The sequence below is a fragment of the Salvelinus sp. IW2-2015 genome, unplaced genomic scaffold (genome assembly GCF_002910315.2).
Source record: "Salvelinus sp. IW2-2015 unplaced genomic scaffold, ASM291031v2 Un_scaffold1346, whole genome shotgun sequence".
Classification (NCBI taxonomy): domain Eukaryota; kingdom Metazoa; phylum Chordata; class Actinopteri; order Salmoniformes; family Salmonidae; genus Salvelinus; species Salvelinus sp. IW2-2015.
This window is the reverse complement of record NW_019942851.1, coordinates 24,620-46,436: the sequence shown is the minus strand read 5'-3', so window position 1 is coordinate 46,436 and position 21,817 is coordinate 24,620. Positions and strand designations below refer to the sequence as shown.

Genomic DNA, 21,817 nt, shown 5'->3' with positions numbered 1-21,817 from the left:
ATGTGACGAATAAAATGTGATTGGATTTGACACACACACACACAAATCAGATCAACACATTGCTAATGGCTAGGGGTTGTTTCTGGACAGGGCCAGAGACTCTTTCCTAAATCCTACAAAATCCCCCCCCCCCYCCCCCCMGCTTTACCCCGAAATCTGTATGTTTGTTTTACAACCACTCGGCTAAGTTGGTTGTGCCAGTAGGTCACCTCCTGGGTAATGAATTGTAATTCCGACTACAAATGCATTTATTATATTTCATATTCAAAACACGTTTTCATCAAAATGTACATTTTAAAACAAAATCCACATATAAAAATCAAACTGACATAACATTTACAATAGAATCACATGGGGGGGAAATTCATCGTAAAACAGGTAAAAGAATAAAAGGGAGACCCTGTTGAATCTGATCTCTTGTGTTAAATGAGGCTATAGTGGTGGTATGTGGTTCTATCTAGAAGGTGCAGTGGGGACAGACTCTTTAAAGGGGCATTCTACTGAAACGGTAAAGAATAACAGTTTTAACTGTTGAATTTCTGTGGAATGACCCTTTAATGCACCAACTTCAAACAAGAACCTGAGCTACAGCAACTCAATAGCAAGTCTTTTATATCCATCCTCAGTTGGATTTACGTCATTAAAGCAACATCTGATGTTAGGGSCTAATTTCTTGTTGACATGATGAGACATCTGCATGTACTGTATGTTTGAACGGCCCTGCTGGCCGGTGAAACAACTACATACGCTTATTGTCTAAGAAATCATATTTCCATATCACTGGCTGAAATGTCAATTTCCTGGTTGCTCAGCATGAGCAGATTCCGAAGGCGGTTACTGTGCCTAACTGCCTACATTTCCCATGTTTCCTATACTACCCACCGTGCCCCTCTGGTGTCTGTACAGGTTCAACACCAGGTCCCTGATTTCGTCTCGTTTCCTCCGCACCTGTTGCCGTGGGAACCAGTGTTCTAGGCGCAGGGGGAGCTCAAAGTGCACCACAGGGTCCTAAAGGGAGAAAGGTCAGGAGAGAGATACAAGGTGTCTGTAGGTGTATGCCAGCATATGTGTTTGTGTATGTTCTCATAAGAGAAAAACATAAGTAACCTTGCCTGAGACCAGAAGACTCAAGCTTTAGCTCAGTTGGCTAACATGGTCTTGAGTTGTTCAGACACACCAGTTCAATACCCGGCTGGTTACAGGTGGGAAGTGTGTGAATGTGTATGTATGTGTGCATTCTTATTTCAGGTACATAGTTACCTGCAGGAAACTCTCAACGTATTGCAGCAGGTATAGGCCGCAGTCACTGCTGTTGTCCTGTAGAGGGACTTTACAGTGGGAGCCTCTCATCTGCTCAGAACTGAACTCACGCACAGAGCCCTGACGCACCTCCCACTCTGACTGCAAGTACCTGACACAGAGACACAGAGAGAGAGAGAGTACATTTAACACCCATAAGGAACATATTCACACACACACACAAACACCCTTCCATTCTGTCTACAGATATCTAACACACACACACAGGCATATACACACCCATTCTGTCTACAGATATTTAACACACACGAAAAGTGAACACACTCACTCCCGTAAGAGTTTGAAGACACGCTCATGGAGGGAGAACTTGAGGGAGTCCATGATGAGAATGCAGGGTCTGAGATAAGAGAAAAGCATTTCACAATTGCATATAAACATCCAGTTATGAGCTCTTTGTATGTGTGTGTGTGTGTCTTTCCACTCACCTTTTACAGACATTCTCTCTGTGGCAGGTCTTCTCAGTGCAGTCCTAGGGAGAAGAAGAATGACAGAAGGTAAGAAAGAGAACCGAGGGAGAGAGACGGAAAACAATGAAATATGAGAACTTGAGAGCCAACATAAGAGTCCTAAAGACAGTTGTGTCTTACCGGAGGACCAGAAGGGGGCTGGAGTACTGAGTCACCCTGGACAACACTCTCTGAAACTACAGAGGAAACATCATCATCAGCAGCATTATCCTCCTCATGTTCCATCCCAGGGTTTCAGTAGTTCTTACGGTCATGATGTATGTTATCGCAGCACAGTGACATAGAGAATGGATTGTGTCTTAGTCTCATAAAAACACAGTAGATTAAAGCCTATTTAGTTCCGGCGTCATTCCCGGTTTCTGTCTGTGACTGGTGTTCTGATTGTTTTTGGATTACAAAAAACCAGAACAGCTCTTAAACAATTCTCTCTCCTAAATGTTCTGGCTCCATCCTGCTACAGCTTTAGTTTTTCATTCTGTGCCCAAATACATCTGAAAGAAGGTGCATTTATCTAGACTACCCATAGTCATACTTCCTAGAGCAATGCAAATATTCACTCATGTTGAAATATTATGTACGTTTGATGGTTTCACAAAGGTCTAACGTCCTGTGAGAGACATAATGAGAATAGTTTAGTCACACATACCTGTAAGTGTCAGTTTGTCTTGGTTGTCAGTGTTGGTGGGACCAGGGGGAACATCAGTGACACCATTAAGCTTTTCAGACCCGGAGGCCTTCTCTTCAGCCTGGGCCTTGCCTGGCTTCTCCCCCCCTGTTCCCCTCAGCGAGGCTGGGCTGCTCCACTCCTCACACTGGGGATCCTCCAGGCCAGGGAAGCAGATCACCACCAAGTACCAGTGGGCTCTGTCATACAAGGAAGAAAGCACTATAAGTCACATGGTTTATTGATGTGCGTGTATGTGTGAGTGTACTTCTTTTCCTACATTATCAGGACCCCAAATTTCCTAAAAGGGTAGGAATTAGTTAAAATGCTATTTTAAGCTCAAGGGTTAGGTTTATGGTTTTGGGGTTAAGAGTGGGGTTAGGTTTAGGGTTAAGGAAAACAGAATGTGTAATAGTAAAAAAAAAAGTTTTTTTAAATCAAAACTGTGTGTGTGTGTGTGTGTGTGTGTGTCACTCACTCCTGATTGACAGGCACAAACAGGAAGTCTTTCTTGAAGATGTCCACATGTCGTGTCCATGTCTTCACTCTCTGGTGCCGCCGCTGCTGCGCTCTGGAGACAGACAACACACACATGTAACATACACTGCAATACAAATGCATGAATGATAAACCAAAATACACACACACACTTACGAGATGCTGGTGCTGTCCTCACTTGCGTTGTCTCTGCGTGTGAGCTGCTTGTAGAAGAAGCTGCTGAAGACATGAGAGCGATCAGCCACATCTTGTGGAGCCCTCTCCAGGAGCAGATACCTGTTGGGACAGAGACAGAGCCGTGCAGGGGTTGAAACTGTCCTCCATTTTGACCCAAACTGTTTTTTTGTTGTGTACAGAGGATGTCTCCGTTAGGGTAGATACTCCATGCAATCACACTCACTTGAGGTAGAAATCGATGATGACATCATTCAGGAACTGGCCATTGTCAAGGCACTCCAGATCTTCTGTTGTCACGGTGATCCCTCCTTTGGAAGGCGGTGGAGGAAACTGGATCAACCTAAGAACAGGAGGATGAGAAAGAAGTTGAGCCATATATCTACACGTTTCTCTACAGCAAGTGTCTCCGTCTCAGGTCCTGGAGATTCATTGGGTGTGCAGGCTAACACACCTGTTTCAAAGACTCAACAAGTTGTGTAGCTTGCCTGCGTGTGGGGCCCTGGTGTGTGTACCGGGTCCAGTTGGAGCCAGGCTTGGGGCCCAGGTACACAGAGTAGGAGCCTCTGGTTCTGTGGTGACACACTGTGTACACGGGTCTGGGCTGGACTGGACTCCCCTGGAGGGGTGACAAATGACAGAGGTAGTATAATGGGTTACTTGTTGTCAATTTGATTATTAAATGTTACAAGCTTAGGGTTTTGTTATGGTTGAGCTTATTGACATCAGTCACACACACATCCGCACTCAAACACACTCAAAGTACTACCAACCTCAGTGAGGGGTACGATCTCTACCTCCCTCTGCTCCTCCTCCATCTGTACGTCTGTCTCTGTGTCTGGTAGTGTCTGTGACTCCCCCTCCACCTCTCGGTCCAGAGGGTCCAGCTCCAGCCCAGGTGTGTCTCTGTTCTGTTCTGGTTCTTGGTCCTGGTCTGGCTCTGTCCCAGGCTTGGCACTGTTATGGCCCAGTAGGGAGAGTAGCTGCGGATCCAGTCCAGTTCTGCTGACCAGCACCAGACTGTCATCCAATGACAGGAGGGGACTGTGGAGGTCAACAACCCAGTTGACAGGAGAGCTGCCACGGAGCCGTGCAGCGTCGACGTGCGGGGTGTTGTTGAGACAGATGATGTCGAGGATGGAGCGAAGGAGAGCCCCCTCCACCCCCTCCAGAGGGTCGCACAGAGTGAGCAAGAGAAAGGGACTGGCTTGACCTGTGAACACACACACATTCAAACAACACAATCAAATACATTTGCATAGCACATAGGCGTACACACACTTGAGCAAACACCACACACACACTTTGGTTCCAAAAGGCAGGCTCTCACCAGTGGGTGGGTCTAAGGCCTGTTTGATTGACAGTTCACTCAGGTCTTCTTGGACGGCGGCTGCCTGGGTGTCTGACACGTAGAGGAGGAGGAGGGCGGGGGGGGGCTGCCCCCTCTCCCCCTCACCCTCCCACCCCAGCCCTCTCTCCTGTAGCTCCTCCCTGTCCCAGACGCTGTACCGCCACAGCTGACAGCGCTCCACAGTCACCATCACTTCTACCAGGCCCGAAGGCTCTGAAGACAGAGGGGAGAGAGAGGGGTCAACAACCTGGTCATCTAAACCTGGGGCTTATTCAGGAGACAAAGACCAGGAAAACTTACTATTCCACATACAGTAGTGATCAGGAGTCACAGGGGAAAGCACGTTAGCTCTCTGCAGACAGATTTCACCAGCAGAAAGGTGAAAAAGAGCACAAAAGCCCTGAGGGTCTCACACACACACACACAAAGACACACACGTGTGCACTCAGCTGAAGATGAGGATGGTATGCAGACAGACAGGAGGACCACAACAGGATCTATTTCAAGACAGAGTTTTTATATAGCCACCACACGAGGGGCTAGCGACCAGAGGGGCTAGCGACCACACGCGGTCTCGTTCAGGTTGGACCAAGTAATAATGCCATTGTTCCAAAAGGATTAAAGGTTAAATAGAGGACCAGGACTGGATGGTAAAAGCTGTGGCGACAACACAAAACAAGATCCAGGGGTGCTGAATTACCTTGAATTGGTATGATGATTCTTTGGTTTGTGATCTGCAGAGGAGGAAAGAAAGGGCCACACGTCACATAAGCACTGCAAGAGTACAAGCCACTATGTATTGAATGTTTATTCTAGTATGTACTGCATCTTCTCCACAGTCGGAGCACAGTGTTCAGAGCATTACCCTGAGGTTCCCGCTGGCCTCCCCACGGACCCCCCCACAGTGCAGGGAAGAGAAGGGCAGGCCCATATTCTCAGAGTCCTCAGTGCTGGGGAAGGGGGCCACCCCAAATCCTGTCACCACCACAGGCACCAACTGAAACAAACACACACACAAACACTTTGATAAGTGACACACACAAGTGCATGCAAGCACACAACAACCATGCTTTCTGATAACAAGGGCACAAGAGAATCCAGATAAACAAGGAGACATAGAAAGGGTTTGTGTGCGAGAGACTTAGTTAATCAACAGATCGGTTTAACATACACTATATATAGACAAAACTATGTGGACACCCCTTCAATTTAGTGGATTCGGCTATTTCAGCCACATGCGTTGATGACAGGTGTATAAAATCCAGCACACAGCCATGCAATCTCCATAGAAACATTGGCAGTAGATTGGCCTTACTGAAGACCTCAATGACTTTCAACATGGCACAGTCATAGGATGCCACCTTTCCAACTAGTCAGTTCATCAAATTTCTGCTCTGCTAGAGCTGCCCCGGTCAACCGTAAGTGCTGTTATTGTGAAGTGGAAACGTCTAGGAGCGACAACGGCTCAGCCGCAAAGTGGTAGGCCACATACTCTCACAGAACAGGACCGGCAAGTGCTGAAGCGCATAGCTGGTAGAAATCGTCTGTTCTCGGTTGCCAGAAGAGTGGAAGCTGTTATAGCAGCAAAGGGAGGACCAACCTCATATTAATGACCATTATTTTGGAATGAGATGTTCGACAAGCAGGTGTCCACATACTTTTGATAATGCAGTGTATGCGTGTTCATTTGTTTGTGGTGCAGCCGAGGGCATTTGGCTCGTCCTCCTATGATTTGACCGACTACATTACGTGGGAGCTACAGTATCCCCACACCGGCCTCTAAAGCCTGGCAGGCAGCAGGTGGTGGTTCTACCCCCTCGGGCCAGTCTAGTCACGCAACGCCCTCCCTCACTAACACCACCTGACTCTGTACTCTCATCCCTCTGTGAGCAGCCCTTTGTGACATCACTGTAATCTATACTCTTGAGTCGCTATTCACAATTTCCACACCATAGGGGAAAACACTGGGAGTTCTCACAATGACAATAGGTGTATTTTATATAGCGCTTTTCATACAAAATCTCAGTCGCTTTTAAACTAGCAGAAAACCTCAACTGACGGCAAAAAATTTTTTWATTTACATGTTGCTCATGAGTGCATTTCACACTTCTTTTAGATTAGAATTGGATTGTAAGGCTCGTATGAATGTCCTGCTTAACATAACGTTTGTGTCATGTCGCCAATCAACTGCATTATACTTCTTTTTTTTTAAACACTTAAACCGGTAAAAATGCCCTTTGGCTAGCTTTGCTACCAGCCTATGTCAATGAGCGTTAGTGTAGAACACGGGGATGTGTGAAGCCTACTCCTCAGCCTGAAGTGTCTGAACAGCTAGCTTTACACGTGGAGCTGACTGGTAAGACGCTTCAAGAGGGCGGTCATATGTTCTAGCAAGGCAGTGGTTCTGGGATCGAGCATCGGTATTAGCCGAACCAGGAGGAAGTGGTACTCACTAAGCAAGCAGCATGTCCCCTATTCTGCCCTCTGTGATGTCATCCATTGTGAGATCCCCCTATTCCATCCTTTGTGATGTCAGAAGTTGTTTTTGCCCACCTGAGAGTGCATCTCTGCCACCATTTGTTCCTGAGAATGATTTCTCTGGGGCTTAGACTCACTAGCGCCAGTCTGTGGCCGAAGGACTGAACTGCGGAACGGGGTGACTACCTCCTCCTCATCACTGGAGAGAACAACTAGAAAACACACACACACACACAGATTAAACCTGTTGCAGTGAAATACTGTTACACACTAGGCTTGGGCAGTATACTGTATACTGAGATATTTTGAAATAAAGAGCGTATGATTTTCAAAATTCTAATTTTCTAAATTCTAATTAAATTCAGGTACATTTGTTAACAACTAGCACATGGCGCAAACAGAAGTGGATGTGATGTGACCTCCACAGTTGAGCAGCAAAGAGAGGTGATCAAGTTACAATAGAAATTCACTACTAATGTTTGCCAAGTAAATATCTTATAACTAGTATAAGTTAACTATCTCCAGCTCAAGGCTCCAGCTATGCATTTGATTTGCTAACTTGCTAGCTATAGGTGGCTAACTTATAAAATCAGAAGATTCTTGGTTACAGCAGACTATCAATCCCCTCCTGGATCAAGTTCGAGTGTAGTCCTTTGAGAACTTAATGAGCTGGGTTGTCTGTCCTTGCATTTAGTTTATGTTCGCTTGCGCTTGTTAGCATTTACGTAGCGCCCGCTATGGGATTTCACAAGTACTTTGTTAGCATACTTATTTATTTTTTACGTTTGCAAAGAAATAGCCGCCCTTGTGTGCACTACCGGTAATACCGTATGGTACTGGAACGGTATGGACATCTGGATAACACCCAACCCTATATTACACACACACGCCTGTGGTGTAATGGACTATGAAACAAAGACAGGGACAGCAATGCTGTCCTGCTATGTTGGGGGGGCAGTAACCATAGCAATGGCAAAGTGTTGTAGGCCACAGCTAGTGCTATGTTGGGGGGGCAGTAACCATAGCAATGCAAAAGTTTGTAGCCACAGCTAGTGCTATGTTGGGGGGCAGTAACCATAGCAATGGCAAAGTGTTGTAGGCCACAGCTAGTGCTATGTTGGGGGGGCAGTAACCATAGCAATGGCAAAGTGTTGTAGGCCACAGGCTAGTGCTATGTTGGGGGGGCAGTAAACCATAGCAATGGCAAAGTGTTGTAGGCCACAGCTAGTGCTATGTTGGGGGGGCAGTAACCATAGCAATGGCAAAAGGTCTGCTAGGGCCACAGCTAGTGCTATGTTGGGGGGGCAGTAACCATAGCAATGGCAAAGTGTTGTAGGCCACAGCTAGTGCTATGGCACACACATGCAAGCACACATATACTTTTTTTTGCACACAAAAAGGCGATACTGGCAGAGACATATACACACACACTGGGCATACTGACAGTCGCAATCACACACCCAGTTGTCATCATTAACAGACACTGAAGGGCTCAGGCTCAGCGCCCGAAGCAGAAAAATAGACTACATTTAGCAACGGTCATCAAAATTGTTAAAAGGTTTTAAAACAATACTAATAAATAAAACAGGCAAAGAATGAAGATACTCTAAACTTTTAGCATTTTTAAAATCCATCAGATATGGACTGAATTATGGCACATAAAACATTTTACTGGCACGGACAAATAATTAATGGATTTCAGGGATTTCACTTTTTTTTTCTTAGAATGCACTCATATGTTCTAATGGTATTATGTATTTTTTTAATATGTTGTGTTAAAAATAAAGATGATGTGCCTCATTTGCATAAATACACTAACATAGAGGTGGAACAGGGCTGCACCCACCTTCTCCGTCTTCCCCACCTGCTCCGTCTTCTCTACCTGCGCCCACCTGCTCCGTCTTCCCTACCTGCTCCGTCTTCTCTACCTGCACCCACCTGCTCCGTCTTCCCTACCTGCACCCACCTGCTCCCGTTCTTCCCTACCTACCCACCTGCTCCGTCTTCCCCACGCTTGCACCCACCTGCTCCGTCTTCCCTACCTGCCACCCACCTGCTCCTCGCTCCTCTTCCCTACCTGCACCCACCTGCTCCGTCTTCCCTACCTCGCACCCACCTGCTCCGTCTTCCCTACCTGCACCCACCTGCTCCGTCTTCCCTACCTGTCCCACCTCCTACTCTTCCCCACCTGCTCCGTCTTCCCTACCTGCACCCACCTGCCTCTTCCCCACCTGCTCCGTCTTCCCTACCTGCACCCACCTGCTCCGTCTTCCCTACCTGCACCCACCTGCTCCGTCTTCCCTACCTGCACCCCCACCTGCTCCGATCTTCCCTACCTGACACCACCTTCGTCTCGTCCCACCCACTGCCACACCTCTCCATCCTTTACCTACCTCACCCACGCTGCGTCTCCGTCCTCCCTAACGCATGCACCCACCTGCGTCCGTCTTCTCTACCTGCACCCACCTGCTCCGTCTTCTAACCTGCAACCCACCTGCTGTTCCCGTATTCAATGCATCATCCTTTACCTGCACCCACCTGCTCCGTCTTCCCCCTTCCCTACCTGCACCCACCTGCTCCGGTCCTCTACCTACCGCTTCCCACCTGCTCCGTTCTTCTACCTGCACCCCCTGCTGCCGTACCTCCCCTACCTGCTCCACTCCACCTGCTCCGTCGTCTCTCCCCTCCTGCCACCCCACCTGCTACACCGTCTCTCCAACCACCCACCTCCCGTCTTCTCCCTACCTGCACCCACCTGCTCCGTCTTACCTCGTCACCCTGCTGCCGTCTCACCTGATCCTTATCCTTCATTCAACTGCCCCCACAACTGCGCTCCGTCTTCCCCCACCGCCAACCCACCTGCTCCGTCTCCCCACCTGCACCCACCGCTCCGCTTCCCCACCTGCACCTCTTCCCTACCTGCACCCACCTGCTCCGTCTTCCCTCACCTGCACCCACCTGCTCCGTCGTCCCCACCTGCTCCCTCTTCTTCTACTGCACCCAACCTGCTACCGGTCACGCTTACCACACATGAACAATCACACAACCATGCTCCCGTTCTCCTACCTCCAGCCCACCTGCTCCGTCTTCCCACCTCTCCTCTTCGTTCGCACCCACCATTCTACCGTCTGTCCCTGACAAAGCACCACCGTAGCTCCGTCTTCCCCACCTGCACCCACCTTGCTCCGTTTCTCTACCTCCCACCTTGCTCTCCCACCACCACCTGCCCGTCTTCCCTTACCCTGCCACCACCTGCCTCCGTCTTCCCAACCACCCACCCTGCCCGTTCCCTAACACCCACCTGCTCCGTCTTCTCTACTCTAGCATCCCACCGCACCGTCTTATCTGAGCCCACCTGCACCCACCTCTCCGTCTTCCCTTTTAATCACTGCACCCATCCATGCTCCGTTCTTCTCATAACCAGCACCCAACCTGCTCCTCTATCTCATAAGCCTAGCAAGCCCACTACCTCAGACATCTACCGTACAGGACCCCTTTCCAGCGCTACCCACACCTCCTATGCGTCCCTATACCCACCCTGACATCACACTTCCACATACACTGCACCCACCCCCACCGCCTCTCTTCCCTACCTGCCTAATCCCCCACACGCTGCCTCTTCCCTACCTGCACCCAACGCTGCTGCTCTTTCGTCATCTCCCAAGCCTGCTGCCGTTTACTCTTCTCACACTGCATCACCCCACAGCCTGCCACCGTCTTGCTGGCACCACCTTAGCTCAGCCACCCCACCCTCCCGTCTTCCCTACCTGGCACCCACCTGGGGTCCGTCTTCTCTATGACGCGCCTGCCCACCACACACGATGCACACCAGAGTCTCCCCAAGCCTGCAAGCACACGCATATGCAGCCAGTCTCTTCCGCTAACACTCCACGCCACCTGCGTCATGCCGTGCTTCCTCCATCTCGTGACGTCCTACTGCCCGCTAAACGCATACACCTTCTACCTCTGAGCGTCCGTCGTTCCCACCCTACCTGCACCCACTCTGCGTCCTTCTTCCCCGACCTGCACCTCCCAAACTCTCGCACTCACGTCATGCCCAGCCCAACTGCCACCGTCTTCCAGACACCTGCACACACCGATGGGCTACGTACTTACACATCTCTACCTGCACCCATTGCCTGCGCTTCCGAGTATCTCTCCAGCCGACCTATCGATCCGTCTTTCTTCTACCTGCAGTCCCTACACGCTCTAGCAACCCGTTTTGTCTTCCCGTACTCTGCAGACCACCGCCCACCTGCGCTCCGTGCGTCTCTGCGCTCTTACCTCGTCCAAGACCCACCTGCGTCAGAGTTAACATATTCCCTCTTATCCTGCCTAGATCCCACCCGTGACGTCAACTACATATTCACACCCCACTCCATCCGTTTCTCGTACCTGTTGCCTCTAGCTCCACGCTGCACCTGGCTCTTCCCTACCTGCAAACCACCTGCTCCGATTCTTCCGCAATACCACATGTCACACACACGCTTGCCTCCGTTCTTTCGCTAGCTCTTCACACACCATCTTGCTTCCGTCTTCCCCAACCTGCTCCGTCTTCTCTACCTGCCCCACCTGCCAACTCTGTCGTGTCCCACAAACCTTCCACCCGATCCCTGCTCGTATTTGACTCCCTACTATGACAACCCAACCACTGAGCGTCCGTCTTCTCCCACATACACCATCTCGACTACCTGCTAACCTTCCACCTCTGATCTCTGCACCCACCTGCGTCCGTCTTCCCTACCTGCACCCACCTTGCTCCGTCTTCGATAACGCCTAGCTGCCTCCATCTCTTATCTCTTATCTCCTAACATCCCTGCCTACCTGCTCCGTCTTCTCGCGGCCTAACTTCTGCACCCATCGCTATGTTTCTGCGTCTTAGCAACACCTTTGCAATCTACTCCAGCCTGTCGCTCCTTCTCGTCACCTACCGCCATTCGCCAACCCGGCTCCGTCTTCCCCACCTGCTCCGTCTTCGTCACCTGCACCCACCTGGGTGCACCGTCTTCCCTACCTGCACCCGCACCCTGCGTCCGTCTTTCCCTACCTGCACCCAGCGCTGCGTCCTTTGGACTATCAATTGCTACCCCACACCCCAACCATGCTCCGTCTGCTTCTCGCTTACCTGCGACACCACCTGGACTCCGGTTACATTCCCTTATCCCACGCCACCTCTCCCGTCTTCACCCACCTGCTCCGTCTCGCCTACCTGCACCCACCTGCACTCCGTCTCCCTACCTGCCACCGTCTTCCCACCTAGCTCCTGTCCTTGCTCTACCTGGCACCCAACACTGCTCGCGTCTTTCCCCAAGCCGGCTCTGCCGTCTTTTCCTCTACTTTGCACACCCATCGTCTTGCACACAGTACTTCCCCACTACTCTGCACCTCACCTGGCTCCGTCTTCCCTACCTTTGTACGCCTACCTGCTTCCGAGTCTTTCGCACCTCACGGCTATCCCACCTGCACCGTCTTCTCCTAAAGCGATCTATCCACTCGTGTCTCCGTTCTTCCCTACAATGACACGCAGCCTTGCTATCTCTCTTCACCATACCGTGGCACCACACCCTGCGTCCACGTCTCTCCCCTACCCTAGCACCCACCTGCTACAGCGCTCGTATCCACCTGCACGCTCACCACATGCTCCGTACTTCACCCACCTGCACCGTGCGTTACCCCACGCTGCACCGTCCTTCCCCACCTGCTCCGTCTTCCCTACCTGCACCCACCTGCTCCGTCTTCCCCACCTGCTCCGTCTTCCCCACCTGCACCCACCTGCTCCATCTTCCCTACCTGCACCCACCTGCGCTGTCTAGCCTCATTAATTACTGTTGTATAATTCAACAAGTGTGTCAATAGCAGGATAAGTTTCTAGACGGAGTGTTAAATCTCAGATGAAGCTTTATCGTTCTTAGAGATGCAACAGAAAGACAATGTATTCCATTGAGCTCATTTCAGCCATTGCCGGGGTGTCTGACAGGTCATTATAAAAATGTCTGTGGTCGTAACGCTAATGAAAGGCACAAGCAAGAGTATGAAAGAGTTGCAGGAGTAAAATGAAAGCAAATAATCGAGTGAGATTTAAGTGACAAGTGGATTTGACCCCTCAAACAGAGGAAATATAAGGTATACAGATGCTCAGGTGGGCAGGGCATGCACGTTGTTACTACATTATAATGTAACCACTCCAGGAGGGGGAGGAATCTGTGTGTTTCTTTATTTCTGTATGTTTGTTTCAATAAGAGAGATGGGGTGAAAGAAGCACACACAACAGGAGTGAAGGTATGCAGCATACAGTGTGCTCTATACTCACTGGGTTCAGCAGGGCTGGGTTTGGGTGACCTATCCTGGCTGGAGGACAGGCACAGCCTCAGGGTTCCTCTCCTCTCCTTTCCACAGCTGGGGTTAGAGGGGCTAACAACTTCCTCGTCTTCCCCCACAGTGACAACCATCAAGGTCCCGTCAAAGTCAGAGGGATCCACCTCTACCTCTATGGATGCTACATTGGTGTCTCTGGCCCCTGTCCCCTCCAGACAGAGCCGTTTTGGGAGAAGTCCTCCCACGCCTCTGGACTCCCCGGACAGGCGCAGCACGCTCCCCCTGGAGCGCCTGGAGGTGTCTGTGGTCAAGCTCTCCACCGCTCCATCCTTCATCCATCCATCCTTCATCTGTCCATTACAGTAGAGCCCAGACTCCCTCCTACATCTCTCCCACTGGAAACAGAGGGATAAAGGTTGTGTTAAGCTGGGGGCTGGTTGTCTATGGTTTCTAGCTTTCAGGTTTTTGGCTTTAGCCTTAAAGTCAGACAACTTTAATGTCAGTATTAAGGTAACTTCTATCCAGAGATCCTACCTCAGCGCGTGTGGATTCACTTGAACCTGAATTGGACTTCCTGGTCCTGGTGGATTGTGGGTAACGCTGTTTCTGGTGCCTGTCCCCCTCAGTAAAGGTCACCTCCTCCAGGGGTACCCCAGACCTGCGCCTCCCTGACACACTACCCTCTGCAGAGTAAAGGGACGGTGATAAAGTTATCACACCAGATACAATAAATGTGTTCCTACTCTCCAGAAAGTAGGTCAGCAGATATGGAAAAACAAACGACCGTAGAGAATTAAATCAACGTTGCCTGTGTATGTGGGTGTGTGTGTAAGAGAGGAAAAGAAAGGTGCAGATTCAGCAGGTCTTTGTTTTACAGCTCTATAAAGTGTTTGTTTATTTACAACAGGCTTGAATCCAGGAATACTGCAGAGCCTTTCCAATAAGGAGAACCCTCGGGGGGGGGGGGGCAGGACGGTAGGAGTGTGTGTGTGATCTTCACTGCATCTCTTGGGCCTCATAAACGTTGCATAAATGTAACACTAAATATCTGTATAATTTCGGAAAAGATTGCGCACGCAGAAAAATATTGTGATTATTAATTTGGCGCACGCCATACATACATACATGCATGTTTCCCATTATAAACCAAACCTGTCGTAAACTTGTGCGCGCCTGAACGAGCATTATAACTCCGCCTGAAAAAACACCCATCATTCACCTTTTATGGTGACAATAACGCCCGTATGTGCTGTATACTTTGGAAGTATTGGAATTAGGCCAAGACAGTATCTAAAGGAAATAGCAATGCATGGCAAACTTGATCAAATGTCTTTGGAGGTGTTGGCAGAATGTTTTCTTTTGCAGTGACATTTGCTGTATATGACCATTTCTGAAAGACAAAAACAATTGCAAATTGTTGTGGACCTGTAAACAGATTCTTCGAATGCAATAACGTTTTACCTTCACTTTTCCCCAAACCTAAATAAGCCCGCGAATTCTGAAACGGTGTCTACTCTGATAAAATGTTAAACTACAGTAGGCCTAGTTACAGTGGTAGCCTATACATCTCAATGCAAAAGATCAACTGTCTGTTCACCGGTTAAATTCTACTGTGTTATAAAACTACACTCCCTGTCAGATGCATAGAGCAAAAACTTGTAGTTATGATAGCATTTAACTGAACTAGTTAAATTAAGGTTCAATAAAAACAATGATAATATCTAATAGGCCCAATTAAATGAGAGATGCACACTGTACATTTGGCATCTTGTTATTATATTTAGCTAGGCTACATGTTTTTTGTTATAAATAAGAGTGCCATATATTCCACATTTGCACAAGGCTACTACTTTTGCCTTCTTGTAATGCAATACTTCAACCACTAGAAACTGTGCGTACTCATGGTCTAAAGTTTGAGGGAAGATAAGCACATTCTCATGTCAAGTTCAGTTTTGAAAAAAAATTCAATTTTTGAGTGAAAACTGGCGGACACATGTTTCAGGGCATATTTTGTGCGTACGCCCCTGGTCCTCACCGTTCTCCTCTCCTATTATCACTTCTTTCATCTCCTCTTCTTCCTCTGACCCCCCTCTGTGGTGTGACCTAAACAAGAGAGAAAGAAGGAAAGAAAGTCAGAAGCCACCCAAACAAAATTCTACTGTCTGTATACTTACTCTGTGTTTTAACTCGATCGCTCACTGGCATCCTAAATTCAGCAACATTTAACCCAGCATTACCTCGTCTCCTTGCGGGTCGAGGTGGGTGTGTCGTGGTCATGGGGTCTCTTTCTGTATTGGGGATCATCTCTCCGATCCTCTCCCCCCTCTCTGCTGCTCTGAGACACCCTCCTCTGCCCACTCCCCAACCACGACTCTCTCTTTCTCTCTCCATTGCCAGTCATCAGGCCACGCCTTTTCTTGTCCAGGTAGGCCAGCCCCTGTTCAGTCTTTAAAACGTCCGTGAGGACCAACTGGATCTGCCTGATGAAGGAAGGAACGGAACCAGTCAGAACCTTTACAGCTCTACGACCATTCTGTGTCATCATGACCTGATATGACATTCCGGCTTATATGATAACCATTCTGACCATGTACATGTTAGTTAACCAATAGGGAAACTGTGTGAGGCTATAGGGGGAGGGGCAGACAGGTGGAATGGGGTTGATAGTACCAGGCAGTGTGTCTGTGTGGTAAAGATAAGCACTGCTGCTGTAGCTATATCTCTACAGTACCAGTAATGGTGGTGTACCCAGAGCATGTAAGCTACCTTTGAGAATAATACTTAGGGGAAGAGCCCCATCTGTGGAACGTTTAGAAAACTGCACCCAATGACAAGGTGGCTTAATTCTACTTTACCGTGCAAAGGCTCCCAATTAGTTCACAGATAATAACATGACTTCAAATGTATATTTTGGCAGTATAAGAGTAAGACAAAGGCTGTATCTTACTAAGTGACCGTGTTATAGAGTAAAATCAACTATGAACCTACAACAATCTAACCAGACTACGTATGCTTGCTTCCTAACATAACTTTCCATCTGTGGCTCCATAAATGCTGCTCCTCACCTGTCCATTGCTGCTTGGGCTAAAGCCACCTGGCCATGATCCAAAGAGATGGATCCATTCTGCTGACGGGAATCTTGGAGTTTGATTCTGTCTCCAGCAATCTGGGACCAATGAATCTGTTGGAGAAAGGGAGGCAGGAGGAAAGTTACTGACCCACTGCCCTGACCACAATATTAAAACCTTGGGGAAAAAGGTTAAAGGTGAAATCTGTCGTTTCATTTATTTTCAGTCATTTTAATGTTGTGTGTGTGAAGGAGAGAGGGACAGAAGGTGAGAAAGTTTTGGGGTCAGCTAAGGTCTTTCAGGTATAATTGTGTTTCTTACTAAATGTTTGACCCCATAAGCCCTACTTAGTGTGCCCTACTTAGGCTAGGCGAACTGAATGAGTGTGCTCGCATTCTCCCTTAAAAGACCTTTGATTGAAAAGTCGCAATAGTACCGTAGCCAGTATACACTTCCTCAGAAGTCTGAATTAATCTAACATAACTCAAGACATCTGTCATTCATTTTTTTGTTGTTGTTGAAATATTAGTCGCACAATTTTACATCTAACTAAGATGTTTGGTGCAGTTTTTCTCAACTGAAAAAATGTACATGAAAGCGATTCGTCTCTCGTTGAATGACGACAAACACTTCATTAAAGAATCCCTACTGTTGACCAATCACAGACGAAAAGGCGTAGACTTCGGCTTGCCTCAAGAAAAAAATACCGTGTGCACGAACAACCGAGAAAACCCTTGCCGAAAACCAAAACGAACAGAAACGTCGTCATGATATATGCACGAACTGTTTCAGATGTTTACCATGCGGACGCCTTAAGAGAAAGGTTACCCAAAGAGAATAACATCTACCTGTGCCTCTTCATTCCCACATCCCAACTCTGAAGAAAGGAGGGTCTTAGGGATTTTGAGTGGACTTCCCATCTAAAAAGCAGAAAGGGGTACTGTTACTATGCTCACTATTATTGATTATATTTCTTGCACACTGACTGAGAAAAAGACTAGGAATCCCAATGAATGAATATAACCAGGCAGGCCAGACATACTTGAGTGTTATCCACCTTGTCAACGGCCAGTGAAATGGTTAGAGCTCTCCTGTGGTCCATCATGACCAAGCTATGGTCCCTCAGGGCTTGATGGACACTCCTTCTCCAGAGCCTCCTGTCACCAACCAAGGCAGCGATGGCGATGCAGCAAGAAAGATCTGCAGCAGACACACATGGTATACATTCACTTTCATATCTGTCAGTTTAAATGTGCATACCTTGGGGATGTATGTTGTTAAATACAGTATCAGGTACGTGCAAGTGTGATTATTTTTAGTTTGTACTTAATGTGTAATGCTTTTGCCATGACAAATACAAGTATTGTTTATAAACTTGCAATAGCAGTTAGTAAGCAACTACAGGTTCATTATGGGTACATGTTCTGTATCTCTCAATCCACAAGAACAGCAGCATCTTGACAGGTCAGTGTGGTGCATATATTTTACAGCATTAGCATGCTATAGTCCATGGGCCAGGTCGGGCTCACTTGGGAAGACGATGTCTCAGTGATTTTCTTGAAGGTCTATGTCCCTAGAGTTGTGCGATAGCAGTGCTGCAAAGGCAGCTTTCTCTGTGTTATTACGATTTCTTTCATCCCTCCATCCCATTCATTTTTCACCATAGTGGTTTTACCAGCTGAAAAACAATGTCAGTATTCTTAAAGTTATTGCTCACATATACACTTTAATCATATATCATTGAAAGCTTAGATTCGCAGCTATCCATCATTTTTGGAAGGTTAGGTATAAATGGCTTTAAAATGGAAACCCTGATACATTTTAAACTTTGTTTGACAAGTGAATCTGAAAGGTCATGAAATTACCTTTCAAATTGTATATAATATAACCAACTTTGAAAATACCACCTACAACAATTGTTTAAAAATAGCCCTTATTGTGCAATTGACATTAGAATGTTGGAAACTTACCCTTAGAATTTCATGTCTTGGGGCAGCTATGGTTTTGGATTGTAACATCGGTGATAGAAGCACCAAATTCCACACACAGTGAGAAAAGGGTTTCAAAAACATTTGTAGATACAGGGCCATCACAGGATTCACGCATTAACCCCACAGAAACCTTTTTCCAAAATGGCACCAAACAACTCAATGGGGTCTTATTGGATCGATTTTGCATGACCATACCTGTATGAAACAATTGTAATACACCCAACAATATCTTAAATTGGTTATAATGATGTAGAATACACAACCAAATGAGCCAAGTGTGTCATATATACAAAGATGTTCAATTATTCACAGAGCTGTGGTAAGAATGTGCCCAAAAAGGTGTCAGAATCACTGATTTCTGAAGATGTTTAAATTCTTAATTGCAATATTTCATCTTCAAACATTTAAAATGGATTTATACTTGTAAATATTCATGAATGTGGGCTGACTAAAAGGATATACAGTGTTATCCTATTAAACTATTTTCATTATGAGGACTATAAACCTGCCCCAGATATTCCATGTAGTAAAATCCAATGTTGGGCCTGTTATATTAATTGATACTTTTAGTTTTCTAATAACAGACCAACCTGCTACAGCCCCATAGTAAGAATACATCTTAAAGTGATAATCCACCCCCTGAAGTAAAAATCATGAAATGTTCCCCATGTTTTAAGTTCTCAGTGGTCCGTCTGTGAAATCACAAATCATGCAAGAACGTATCATAGCCACATGGTTCTTGTCACTGGAGATAGAGGATAACACACCATCATTTTCATGACACTCTTAAAACAATGACCTACAATCCAACTCGACAAATCAGCCAATAGATGGTATGGGCATACTTGTCCATCCGTTTATATCATCATGACAAAGTATATATTTCGCTTAGATGTGCTCAATTTAGTGTAAATTATTCAACTCAGTTTCTCCTTCAAGTACCATCTCGCAACGCAACCTGTGTGTCTGTGGGTAAGGACCCGTTGCCATAGCAACGTACTTTGCACCTGCTCTGGGCAACAGAGTTGCAATTTGAACTTGGTGAGATAGACTCCTAAATTAATGGGTGCAGTTTGTGTAGGCAATTTTACAGCTAGCCATCTACTTCACATGCTGATATTGACTTTGGTATTATTGTGTGGATTTACATTTGCTAGATAGCTAGCCAGCCCAGAGTGAGCATTGCATTGTGGGTTTTGTTGTGGACTTGAGCTGCAAAGATTTCCACAACAATTTTCGCATACCAACCTTATTATAATGACAAAAAATAAATATTTGTTCACAAAAAATATAGTTTTCACATATTACTGTTATTTAACACAGTTTGACACTGTTTAACATAGGAATTAGGGGTTTGGGATGGATTATCCCTTTACATTTTGACTAATTATGTGGTTATTTTGGTTTTCTGCTCTCATCTAGATAATAGGTTAAAACATATTGGCATTCACACGGAATTTTAAAAGTGTTCTAATCCTCTGCTTTATGAAAACAGTTGATAGGATAACATTGTATATCATTTTAAATCAGCCCACAGCCATGAATATGTACATCTATAAAATCATTTTTTATTTAAAGATAAAATATTGCAATTAGTCCCCATGCAGTCTTTGTAATTGATTCTTTCAAATCATTGTGTTTATTTAATGAAATAAACTCAAATATATTTTTTATCAATTATATCCCCAAGCCTCCTTTGGCCCTGGAAATGCTCAGGCTGATCATACGGGCGTTAGGAAACAAATGTTAAGATATTTACATACACAGCCCTGATTGGCTGATAGGATGCTCTAGAGCGCACCCGCTTACCCAGATTAACAGTCATTGGTCTATTATAATCAGATCACATTGTGATGTCATCTGGGCCAAAAGTTCCATCCCACCTGAACAGACTGAAATTTACAGGCATTTTTTCTTCTAAATAGCCCTACACAAAAACTGCATTATCAAAATGTTCACAATTTCAAGTGTTATTTCAACCTCTGTGTGGAAAGATTAATAAAAAAAAAACAAGTAAATCACATTAACTGCACTGCCCCTTTAAGCATTGAAATGTTAAGAAATCAGTGATCAGGACAGCTTTTTGGGCACACCCCAGTTCTGTGAATCATTTAACATATATATATATATAGCTGGCACAATTTGCTCATTTGGTTGTGTATTCTACATCCCTATGACCATTTTAAGATATTATTGGGCATACTACAATTATGTTTCATACAGGTATGGTCATGCGAAATTGATCCAATAACACCCCATTGGGTTGTTTGGCGGCCATATTGGAAAAAGGCTTCAGTGGCGTTAATGCGTGAATCCTGTGATGGTCCTGTATCTACAGATGTTTTTAAAACCCTGTTCTGTGTGTGTGCAATTTAATGCTTTTATCACCGAAGTTACAATCCCCATAGCTGCCCCACTATATGGAATTATATGGCTAAGCTTCCAACACTCCAATTTCAAGGGTATTGTTGTCACAATACCAGTATTGCAATACTAGGAAGTAAGGAAGCAAAGGAAACAAAACATGAAGTGGACTGRGTAGCCATTTCTTAAGGAAAACATTCATAATGTTGGGGAAAACAGCCTTATGTTGTCACCCAGAGTCACATTTGAAGTTGTTTATATGTATACCACTTAAAAGGTAATTTCATGACCACCCAAATGTATCAGGGTTGACTTTTTTAAGCATGAGCATTACAACATGTGGATGGATAGTTGTGAATCTAAGTTTACTAATATGATTAAAGGGTAACGTTATAGGTGAGCAATAACTGGTTCTATACTGACATTGGAATTTTACGATATGACGAACAATGGTAAAAATGAATGGGATGGAGGGATGAAAAGAGTGATAACACGGAGAAAGCTGCCATGAGACATCGTCACCCCAAGAGTGAGCCCGCCGGCCCTCATTTGGGGGTCTGGCCCGTGCCATGGACTACTATGCTAGCAATCACTGGTTAGTCCTCAGGTCGCTACTCGTTGCATTTCGCTAACGTTAAATATTACTCGTATAATGGTTATCTTCATATGTGCCATTTGTCATTCTAGAATATCATTCAACTATACACAGTCAAGCTAGCTAACTAAACCTGGCAACAAGCTGCCTGTAACTTCAGAGACATTTGGTGTAGGCGAGCCTTAGCTATCATCTATGAATAGGCTAACGTTAGCTAGCTAGCAGATAACTTTTGTCCCCAGTTCTCATACTTACTCGGTAATACAGTGAGTTAGTGCAACATACACACGCGTGACCAAAGAATGAGGAGACGGAAAATGTACACAGCTACTGCACTCTCCAAATCATCTTGCTGATTAATTGCAACGCACATAAAATCATAAATACACGTTGTTGGCAAAGGTTGCCGTTGTTTTCAAGCTTTTCCTGGTTCAGAAGAACATCCTGTTGTTTCCGGAAGTGAACAATCTAGCTATATGAGACCATAGAATGAGAATATTATTTGCATCCACGTCTGTTTTATGACTTTATT

General features: G+C 46.3%; 1 protein-coding gene across 5 annotated transcripts; it reads right to left on the bottom strand.

Annotated features, from left to right (window-relative positions):
* Positions 1 to 230: 230 nt before the first annotated feature.
* On the bottom strand, positions 231 to 21,733 carry LOC112070502 (sentrin-specific protease 7). 5 transcript variants are annotated; one of them, XM_024137910.2, is made up of 24 exons: positions 21,541 to 21,632; positions 17,865 to 18,013; positions 17,378 to 17,535; positions 17,184 to 17,255; positions 16,333 to 16,448; positions 15,505 to 15,747; positions 15,303 to 15,370; positions 13,802 to 13,950; positions 13,263 to 13,662; positions 7,028 to 7,164; positions 5,340 to 5,471; positions 5,175 to 5,208; positions 4,454 to 4,687; positions 3,897 to 4,336; positions 3,612 to 3,742; positions 3,350 to 3,466; positions 3,106 to 3,225; positions 2,930 to 3,022; positions 2,434 to 2,651; positions 1,908 to 1,963; positions 1,746 to 1,789; positions 1,589 to 1,657; positions 1,261 to 1,411; positions 231 to 1,008 (listed from the first exon to the last, which is right to left on the bottom strand). In XM_024137910.2, the coding sequence occupies exons 3-24, from the start codon at positions 17,438 to 17,440 to the stop codon at positions 844 to 846; spliced, it is 3,252 nt and encodes a 1,083-aa protein (XP_023993678.1). In that variant the 5' UTR covers positions 17,441 to 17,535; positions 17,865 to 18,013; positions 21,541 to 21,632; the 3' UTR covers positions 231 to 843. The 5 variants fall into 5 exon arrangements, with proteins under 5 accessions (XP_023993678.1, XP_023993679.1, XP_023993677.1 ...); XM_024137911.2 differs by lacking the exon at positions 17,865 to 18,013 and having other exon boundaries at positions 17,393 to 17,535; positions 21,541 to 21,733; XM_024137909.2 differs by lacking the exon at positions 17,865 to 18,013 and having other exon boundaries at positions 21,541 to 21,727.
* Between the last annotated feature and the right edge of the window lie 84 nt (positions 21,734 to 21,817).